At 36.8% G+C, this 10347-nt stretch overlaps 1 protein-coding gene across 4 annotated transcripts; it reads left to right on the top strand.

The window, feature by feature from the left end:
- Nucleotides 1-85: 85 nt before the first annotated feature.
- On the top strand, nucleotides 86-10039 carry ido1 (indoleamine 2,3-dioxygenase 1). 4 transcript variants are annotated; one of them, XM_083554046.1, is made up of 10 exons: nucleotides 86-223; nucleotides 4140-4235; nucleotides 4896-5015; nucleotides 6092-6210; nucleotides 6433-6447; nucleotides 6698-6797; nucleotides 6899-7016; nucleotides 7116-7167; nucleotides 8047-8195; nucleotides 9427-10039. In XM_083554046.1, exons 2-10 carry the CDS (start codon nucleotides 4170-4172, stop codon nucleotides 9822-9824), a joined length of 1137 nt encoding a protein of 378 aa, XP_083410172.1. In that variant the 5' UTR covers nucleotides 86-223; nucleotides 4140-4169; the 3' UTR covers nucleotides 9825-10039. The 4 variants fall into 4 exon arrangements, with proteins under 4 accessions (XP_083410172.1, XP_083410173.1, XP_083410171.1 ...); XM_083554047.1 differs by lacking the exon at nucleotides 86-223 and adding an exon at nucleotides 309-416; XM_083554045.1 differs by lacking the exon at nucleotides 86-223 and adding an exon at nucleotides 2899-3138.
- The last annotated feature ends 308 nt before the right edge of the window (nucleotides 10040-10347 follow it).

The raw sequence follows: 10347 nt of genomic DNA, 5'->3' as shown, positions 1-10347 counted from the left end.
TTTGTTCGGACGCCTAGAGTCGATTCCTTGCCCATGATTCGATTCCTTTTCACCGCGGCACAAACTGCTTTCATATCCACTCTATGCTGCAGTAACTCGCGGTTTTTATGCTTCCAACTTACTTCTCAAACACTCGAAGATTCTCAGGACAGACCCAATACGATTATCATTTCGTTTTTCCGGGTTGTACTCAAGAGCCGACTCTTTACATAGATTCAATTAGGTGAGTCGTTTAAAGTGATACTTACGTAACCCTTTTGAGTCAAAAAAAAATAAAATAAAATGCTCAGTTCAAAACAACTTGGTATGTAAAGGGAAAAATAATCAGTAAAGAATCAGTATACAATGAGACCAACATGGAAAAAAACATGTTTTGGAGGAAAATAATCTGCATTTCAGGACAGTAGGCAAGACAGGTAAGTATTATGTGATTTAAAACTTCAGCTGCAATTGTTGGGCCCTTGAATTTCACTCTGCTTTAAGTCTGTGAGTTCAAATCAACAACCAGTGTTTAAGGGCCCCTGACCTTCTGATCATTAACCCAGAACCCAACAGTGCTTAAGGGCCAAACAGTTGCAGCTTGGCAGTGCTGGGCTTCGAACCTATGACCTTTTGATCAGTAAACCAGAGCTCAACAGTGCTCAAGGGCCCAACAGTGGCAGCTTGGTGGTGCTGAGCCTTGACCCCCCAACCTTCCTATCAATAACCCAAGGCCCAACAGTGGCAGCTTGGCGATTATGGGCCTCTTACCCCAAACTACTGATCATTAACAATAATCAGTATAAAAATGACACTTGAATTGGACATTTGAGTACAGCAAGCAAGACAGGTAGGTATTATGTGCCTTATAACTTCAGAGGAGATTCGCTGCAACAAGAAATGGTAATTCCTGGCAGCAAATAGTAATATAGTCCATTTACTGCAAATTAATTTAATACATTTATGGTTTACTAAACTACTTATTCTCTTTAAGATGTCAATCTAAGAATCTCGGAGGTGGTAGCTTAGTGGTTAAAGCATTGGACTTTGGGTGAAAAGGTCACAAATTCGAATTCCAGCACCACCAAGATCTTTCTCAAGGGCCCAGCAGTGGCACCCTTGGATAAGGTGGTCTACCATATGCTATAAATGTAAAATTTAAATGTAAAAGCTAATGGAAATGACCAAAAGAGGATGCAGGATTTCACCTGAGCTTGGTTAATATACAGTATAATTCCTTTTCAAACTGAGTACATATTAAAGATGGTCTTGTTTATGTCTTGTGATGTTTAAATGCATTCTAACTATGTGCTAAAAATAGTTTACTTTGAGTTCATATTAGAGTGCACACACTTTGCATGATTTGAAGGTTTTTAAGGTCATGCCGTCTTTTTACACAAGTTCATTTCATGTTAGGTACCAGTTCAAAATTACGCTAGGTTCTCAGGTAAAAAAATGTTATGAAGGATAAATGCATTCTACTTATAAGCATCTATTTAAATTTCAAAATATAAAATGTGACACACTTGTGTTTGAGGCTAAAGAACTCAACTTTAAACACTTTATTATGGGGAGACAGGAAACCAGTCCAAAGTACTATATCAACCATATTCTTTAACATTTTGTATAGAACAATCTATGTCGTTAGGTTGTTTCATCATTTTTGTTTAGCAGAGACTTATGCGTGTTTGTTTTTAGTTTAGTTTAAGAGTCTAAAGTCAAACTGCCTCTGATGTGATTTAAAGGGCTGTTAATGTATAATCAGAGCACATTAAAATGTGTATAATAAGTAAACTCGTGGGTTATAATCATGGAGATGCAAGTTTTCACATCCCATACGTTCACTTAGATATTTATGATAATGATATTCATTCATGCTAGCGAATGTAGTGTTATACAAACTTATAAAGACTTAATTTTAGAAAACAAATCCCAATGCATATTGGCCTCAACGTTTCACACTCATTATACTTACATTATTATTAACATTATACAATAAAAGAGATTAAATAGACCAGTGCTAGAGATTAAATAGACCAGTGCTAGAGATTAAATAGACCAGTGCTAGAGATTAAATAGACCAGTGCTAGAGATTAAATAGACCAGTGCTTCAGATTAAATAGACCAGTGCTAGAGATTAAATAGACCAGTTCTAGAGAATAAATAGACCAGTGCTTCAGATTAGATAGACCAGTGCTTTAGATTAAATAGACCAGTGCTAGAGATTAAATAGACCAGTGCTTTAGATTAAATAGACCAGTGCTAGAGATTAAATAGACCAGTGCTTCAAATTAAATAGACCAGTGCTAGAGATTAAATAGACCAGTGCTAGAGAATAAATAGACCAGTGCTTCAGATTAGATAGACCAGTGCTTTAGATTAAATAGACCAGTGCTAGAGATTAAATAGACCAGTGCTTCAGATTAAATAGACCAGTGCTTCAGATTAGATAGACCAGTGCTTTAGATTAAAAAGACCAGTGCTAGAGAATAAATAGACCAGTGCTAGAGATTAAATAGACCAGTGCTTCAGATTAAATAGACCAGTGCTTCAGATTAAATAGACCAGTGCTAGAGATTAAATAGACCAGTGCTTCAGATTAGATAGACCAGTGCTTTAGATTAAATAGACCAGTGCTTTAGATTAAATAGATTAAAATATCTATTAAAATAGATATTTATATATAGTTAAAAATAGATTAAATAGACCAGTGCTTTAGATTAAATAGACCATTGCTAGAGATTAAATAGACCAGTGCCTCAGGTTAAATAGACCAGTGCTTTAGATTTCAGTGAACCAAAGGAACCAAGAGTACATCCACAATTTAAATATAAGCATGCATGTATATATTGGGTTTTTTTTTTTGGTTAATAATTTCATAGAAACCTTGGAAAGGGGTCGATGATCCAGGAAAGGTCTAAGTCCAAGGCCTGGTATTAGAGAATGACGGTGCAATGCTTCCAGCATAATCCATACAGAAAACGTAAAAAGAGATAGAAAAGGGAGAGGGGGAAAGAATCGAAAAAGTACAGTTTGATTATCCAGGTTTCGAGAATAAAAATGGCAAGTAAAGCTGCAACTTCAGATATGGAGAAATCGCTGTCCCTAAAACGATATAATATATCTGAAGAATATGGATTTGCTCTCCCTGATCCTCTGGTATGTACATGTCAAGTAATGCAGTTTTAGGGTTTATTAACTTCATGGTAGTTACTGCTTTTATATAATGGATGCATTGAAGACCTTTTTTTACTCTTAATCTACATATGGTACAAGCGAAGCTTTTGTTTAGTTACTATTAATTTGTTTCCCTTCTTTTTGACCATCTTGCATATGTAATAAAAGGTCTATTCAGTAAGTACATTATGTATTTTGTGCTTTGTATTAGATTTATATAAAATGTCTGTTAAGAAAGAGATTCAATGTAAAATAATATATATCTATTGGCTAATAAAACATCAAGGTTCCATCAATCATAAAACGTTTGGGGCATTCAGTCATAGGAGATTGAACAACAATGCCATGGTCCAACACAACTTCTTATAACAGGAAGTCCCAAAGGGTTTTATTCCTCTTATACCACAGCAATTTGGCAATCGTGTAAAGCCAATGATATTTATTAGTCAATGATACTTTATCATTTATTTATTTGCTCATAGTTACATTTGTTGTGGTGGAACACTTTAGTTAGACAAGTTAGTTCATGTTATCACTTAGACTATAATATCTCGTAAAATATCTCATATAAAATGTTCAACATCTTCTTATGGAAAATTATGTAAACAATTCTATAGTTTACATTGTTAAATACCTGCAAAATTAGGCAACAAACTTCTAAACTAGTAGGTAGAGATACAATCAAGCACTTAAAATCAATATGAAATGAATGAAATCATCATGAAATGTCATGAGTAACTTTGCTCAAACATACCAAGTGGCAGGAAATCGAAAACCCTAAATGGCAATTCCTTATGGAAGTCTTAAACACTTAGTGTTGTAAACAAGTGCAGATTTATGATCGTCTAAAGCTTAAGAGGTTTTCAGTCCGACATTTAGAGCTTTAATTGGCAAACGAAGCGACAGTTTAACACTTAATTGGCCCTAAATAGAATTAAAAAACCCGAGGGTGAGCTTTAAGCTGAATTTCTCTGATGTGTTAGGTAGAGCTGCCGCCTTACTTCCAGCCCTGGATGGAGATCGCTGGATGTGTCAGTGAGCTTGTGTCTTCTCACTCCCTTCGCTCATCGGTTCATAAGGTACGGCGCATACAATAACTAAACACAACAGTACCTAAGACCTGCTAATATATCTCCCAAAGTGCAAACCAGGCGAAATAACACAAACTCAATACTGGAATAATGATATTCCTTACTAACAACAACATTTATGTGAGAACTTCAGCTGAAGCAGCTTGGATCTGATTTAACTGAAACAGCAAGCGGCAGAATGTATTGATTTGGCTGTTTGGTTGTTTTACTCTTAAAAAGTAAATTTTTGCTGGCTTTATTAGTAGCCTTTATTAAAGGATCCCACAATCACAAATGGCTTGTATTCTATAATAATAGTGGATCTCTTACATAGACTACTTCAATAAATAGCATTTGCATATCTGAAACTCCCTTAAGACCCTCTAAAATCCTCCTTAAAATTCATCGTCCCCATATGGCTTTCGTCATTTGGTTTGCGTGTTTCTGTCGGTTTGAAAAATACATTCTGGACGACGTATGTTGTCTGCTTGAAATCGCTGAAAAATTGATCACTAGAATAATGCTATATTGTAATAGTACATAAATTATGCATCGTGATATGCTTTTTGCTTTGTCCTTCCGTTTTCTGAATCCATTTACTACTAACCGCTATTACGACAAGTAAAAAGAATTAAATTTCTTTTGTTTAAATTGTTGTTTAAAACCCAGATGCCTCTGTTGGAGACTGAGCTGCTGCGTAGTCATCGAGAGCTGCGTCTGGCTCATCTGGCCCTGAGTTTTATCACTATGGGTTACGTATGGCAGGAGGGGGAGGAAGATAAAGTTAAGGTACTGCAGGGGAACAAACATGGTGCTTGGTCGTCAAAAATTTTATACTTCTGGTGCTGCAAAATAAAGAAAGAAAATGATGTGACTGTTGATATTCATTCACTCATTCATTTTCTCCGGCTTATCCGTAATTCGGGTCGCGGGGGCAGCAGTCTAAGCAGGCCCCAGCCTTCGACTGCTGCCCAATCCTCACAGCACCGTCCCTTACGGTCCCTCCTGCAGGCGGTGAGCCCATGGGAAGTGACTGTTGATATATGTTAATATAAGTAAAAGTCTAATGAATAATTATTTTTTTTTTATTAAATCAAAGTTAAATTCATAATTTGGTGAAAACGTACTTCAGAAATGATATTTTCAGATCTATACAGTACACAGGTACTTTTTTTTTTACTCCTCTCTAAACTAATCAAGTGAATTTTCATTGGTAAAGTCACTTCATTTAGCTTCCATCTCTTGCTAACTGCTTAGCTAGCTCATATTCATTTGTTCATGTTTCTAACTAAATACTTAGCAATGCTACGCCTTACACGTAATACCCGAAGCAGCACTTCGATATATTTAAACCCACATCATTACACACCACCAGGTTGTAGTTGCTAGCTAGTCTTCTTTACTCAGATTGCATACAGGGATGTTTTCATTCACTACATCCTGAATGGGGAGATGTTAACTGCTGAAATCTCGTACAACCTGCGGATCAGTTTCTTTGAAAAAAAAAGCACCTAAAATGCGATATAATGGGCTAGTGTTCTTCAGGCACCACTGTTACAAACATTACCATTGCTAACTAAGTTTTTTGGCGTTCAAAGTGTGAAAATCTAAAACACAATAATAATTTTTCGAAATAAGTGTTTTTTAAAATACTGACTGAATACAGCGCACAGTTATAAATATATAAATATATTTTTTATTTAATTTTTTTATGTAGTAAAGTACTTAATGGTAGAAAGTATAATTTTAATAATTTTATTAATAATAATAATAATAATAATACTGAAAGTACAGTAACAAGAATACATGTGAAGACATCCCAACCAATCCATTTGTTATATATAATGTGTATGTGTGTATATTAGGTTCTCCCAAAGAACTTAGCAGTACCATACTGGGAGGTATCTCAGAGGTTGGGTCTCCCGCCAATCCTTACTCATGCTGATGCGGTTTTGGCCAACTGGAGGAAAAGAATGCCAGATGGGTATGATATTTCTCTCTGACATATATTATATATATATATATATATATATATATATATATATATATATATATATATATATATATATATATATATATATATATATATATATATACAGCTTAGAAATATGGAAGTTATATGGATCATGATGTGTTCTCCTAAAATGTTACATTATTTTTCTTGTCATTTTATGCAATTGAATGGATCCACTCGGGTGTTTTCCAGGCCACTTGACATTGAGTAAGTGTTGAGTAAAATTGAGTAAAAAATATTAATAAAGTTGAAATTTGCAATCTGAAGTGCCCAGTAGAGGGAGCCTTCACAGCATGAGAAGCAACTCTTCAGTGCTAAAGAGCCAGTGTCATGTAGATATTATTGAAAGCATGCCAGATCGCTATGTTCCTCCATAGAAAGAGAAGTGTATAATCAATTTAGCCCACACTAAGCCAAAAACAATGTGTGTGTGTGTGTCTATGTTATGACTTGAAAGGAATCTGGAGCTGCTTTTTGGCTTCCCAGGGGGGGAAAGTGCGAGAGGTTTTTTCCTTGTCACTCTGTTGGTGGAACTGGCTGCTGTTCCTGCTCTCAAGGTCTTTCATAACCATTATAAGTAAAGCCCAGTCTGGATTCCCTGAAAAAAAAAAAGAAAAGTGCTAGAGTATTGCTTTGTGTTCTTGTTTCCGTAGTGCAGGCCATCCCTGAAGTGATCAGTGGTGTCTGTGATGGTAATGTATCGGCAGTTACAGAAGGACTTGATGCCATCAGTCGGTCTGTAGGAGACATTAAAGAGGCTCTCAAACAAATGCATGGTAATGCTGCACTCCGTATATTTACATTATTTGCGTAAAAAAAAGGCATACAATTTATTCAAGTTTCTATGTTTCCTTAAAGTCTCTATAATATTTCAGTACACGTGGATCCTTCAGTATTCTATGGCATTATGAGGATCTTTTTATCGGGGTGAGTATGCCATATAGTGCCCTTGAAATCCATCCAAATTCGGCTATTTCTTTCTTGATTGCTAGCTGATATTTTTTTCTTAAATCACGTATCAACTGTTACACATAAGTTGTCAGCATGTAATGATTATTGCCGGTGATTGTTTTGCTTGTTGCTAGTTTTTGTTATTTTTTATAAAAAAGATGAAAACTCTAGCATGAAGTCCAAGAAATTCCAGTCAAATATCGTACTTGTTACTTAACTACATTTCGACAATCAGTCGTTACTTTTTATTTATGAGTGGATAAAAAACGTAACTGGTCAAACCACCAACTGGCGAGACACCAATCAGGGTCGAGCGTGCCCTCTGTTTTGAACTTGTTTTGATTGCTGCTTGGTGGTATCTACTTTTCACCAACATCCACGTCAGATCAACAGCAAGCAGAACATTTTGAGAGGAATAAATAATGGCATAAAGGATAAAAATCCTAAATCTAACCTCTAACTAGCCAATCAAGTGAAAGTTTAAAGGATCTTTTACTTTTACTGGAGTAATATTTTACCTTGTGTATCTGTACTTTAATTCAACTACATGCTCTGTGTACTTCGTCCACCACTGGCTAATGGACAAGTGAGTGTGTGCCTAATGTAGCTGCAGATTCCTGTTCTTGGCTGACAAGTCGAATCCTCTATTGCTTATAATTTGGCATATTGTGCATACTGAGATGCTTTTTACTCACCACGGTGGCACAGAATGGTTATTTGAGGTACTATATCCAACATGAACCAATATTTGGATAAATGCATGAATTGTGCAGGTTTACAGATCACACTTTGCTTCAGTTTAAATGTATTTCCCTATCATCATTGTATCCATATTGCTGTATTTGCATATTTCAGGTGGAAAGACAACCCATCCATGCCAGACGGGTTAGTGTATGAGGGCGTTCAGGCTGAACCGATGGAGTTTTCAGGAGGAAGTGCAGCTCAGAGCAGTCTGCTCCATTGCTTTGATGAGCTGCTAGGTGTCAAACACGAGGAAAAAAGTGGTGAGAGATTATCTCCATAATCATTGAAGCCAAATACAAACATTACATACAATAGAATCTGCTAGAATCTGCATTTTTTTTGTATAATCTTGAGATTATTGTTACAAAATGTATACGTGTCATGTGAGAAAATAACTAACGATACGGACCAGGAGATATGAGAGGTGAGCTACTCGTTCTGTTGATCATAATTTGTCCGTAGCTGTTAATGTGTTGGGAATCTGCTAATTGAAAATCATTTCTGATCAAATGAATTAAATCAACTAAATGACTCAAATAAAAGATTTGTTCATTTTTATGAACGAGATACAAAGAACCAAGTCACGGCCTAAAACACTGTTTTGAGGAATTATACTGTAGCACAATAGTTCTATAGCACGATAAACAACCTATGCAGGGATTTACATTTATGGCATTTGGCAGATGCCCTTATCCAGAGTGACTCATTCATACAATTGAGCAGCTATGGGACTAAGGGCCTTGTTTAGGAGCCTTGCTCAGGGGCCCAGTAGTGGCAGCTTGGTGTGGCTGGAATTTAAACTAATGACTGGTAGATCCAAAGTTCAATGTGTATAAAATTGTGCACTTGAAGTGCATTTTGCATTTATATTCATTTAAAGGTTGACGTTAAAGTTTTTTATCCTGGAAAGTTTTCCTGGGATAGCTAGCGTTACAATTTCTAATCTAACTAGCAGAATTTAATTTAAAAGATAATAAAATGGCTTGCTAAATGATGTTGTATAGTGATGTTCCACATAAGGATACAAAAAAAAAAAAAAAAAAAAAAACGTGATCTGTAATTAATAAAAATAAAAAATTGTTACTACAAATAGAAAATCGCTGGTATTTTTTTTATAGGAAATGGCAACTAAGGGATGTGGGATATAGTGGTTAAGACATTAGACTTTGGCTCAGAATGTTGTAAGTTCAATTTCTTAGCACCTCCAAGATGTCATTGCTGGGCCCCTGAGCAAGGCCCTTAACCCCCAACTACTTGGTTGTAAGTCGCTCTATATAAGAACATCCTCCAAATTCTGTAAGTGAAGCAAAACACTTCTGAATCCTGGAAGAATATAATCAACTTCATGATAGTAACAGTAATTAAACTTACCATTAGGCCACATCATATCAGCATGTTGCTGATTATTTTCCTCTAACAGCATGCTTCAGAGGAGTTTTATTACTTCTTACGTGCCATGCAACAAATCACACTCACACTTTGTCCCTGCAGCGAACTTCCTGACCCGAATGAGAGGCTACATGCCTCCATCTCACCGAAGCTTCATCGACGAAATCTCTTGCACTCCGTCCCTAAGGGCCTTCGTGCTAAAACAAGCTGACGAGAGTCTGACGAAGGCTTTTGATGGCTGTGTGGCTCAGCTGGTTTTACTGAGAAATTACCACATCAGTGTAGTATCACGCTTCATCACCGTCCCGGCGTCCCGAGCCAAACATCTCCGCTGTGCGGGCCCGGAATCTTTAGGAGAACACGACCCGGTGTGGAAAGCACCAACGGCGCTGGAAGAGAGAGGAACGGGCGGCTCGGGGATCATGAGCTTCCTGAAAAGCGTGAGGGACAGAACGAAGGGCGTTTTGATCTCGCAGACGGCATCGGGAAGTGACGTGTGACGACACAGTGTGGGATATCAGTCGAGAAAGTGAAGGAAAGATACTTACGTGAAAATAAATTTGTTTTACTAGTGAGTTTCATTATTGAGTGTTGTTGCATTGCAAAGGAACACGTGAAAAGCTAAAAATATTCAGTGATGAGAATTCAGCATTAATTCAGATGAGCCTATGGACATGAGCCTCTGTGGTGTGTGGCTTGGGTTTTAGTTGATGCACTTTGACTGCGATAAACAACGAGGCGTTTCTTGAACTTTGCCTCTGTCTACGCTGCAACAAAGTTTATTGAGATCTTCGACGTCCCTCTTTTCCAGCAGCACAAGTTTCTTGTGTAAGTGTTATCAAAGATCCCAAATCATTAAGCTCATTAGGAGCATTGGATCTGAGTCTACCGTATCTTGATGATGTTCCGACCCTCTGTAAATGAAAAATGCATGCACTGGAAATCTAATGGAAACTTTCAACGTACTAAAGCGCTTCAACGAATCAATCCCGGCATATCAGGAAATTTGACAGCATCACTGCT

This window comes from Silurus aristotelis, assembly GCF_946808225.1.
Source record: "Silurus aristotelis genome assembly, chromosome: 11".
NCBI lineage: Eukaryota > Metazoa > Chordata > Actinopteri > Siluriformes > Siluridae > Silurus > Silurus aristotelis.
This window is presented reverse-complemented; position numbering and strand designations above follow the sequence as displayed.

Coding starts and splice junctions, on each gene's coding strand:
- ido1 (XM_083554045.1), top strand. CDS start 3,040: ATGGCAAGTAAAGCTGCAACTTCAGATATGGAGAAATCGCTGTCCCTA. Junction 7,017..7,115: donor GGCTCTCAAACAAATGCATG/GTAATGCTGCAC, acceptor ATAATATTTCAG/TACACGTGGATCCTTCAGTA. Junction 7,168..8,046: donor ATGAGGATCTTTTTATCGGG/GTGAGTATGCCA, acceptor TGCATATTTCAG/GTGGAAAGACAACCCATCCA.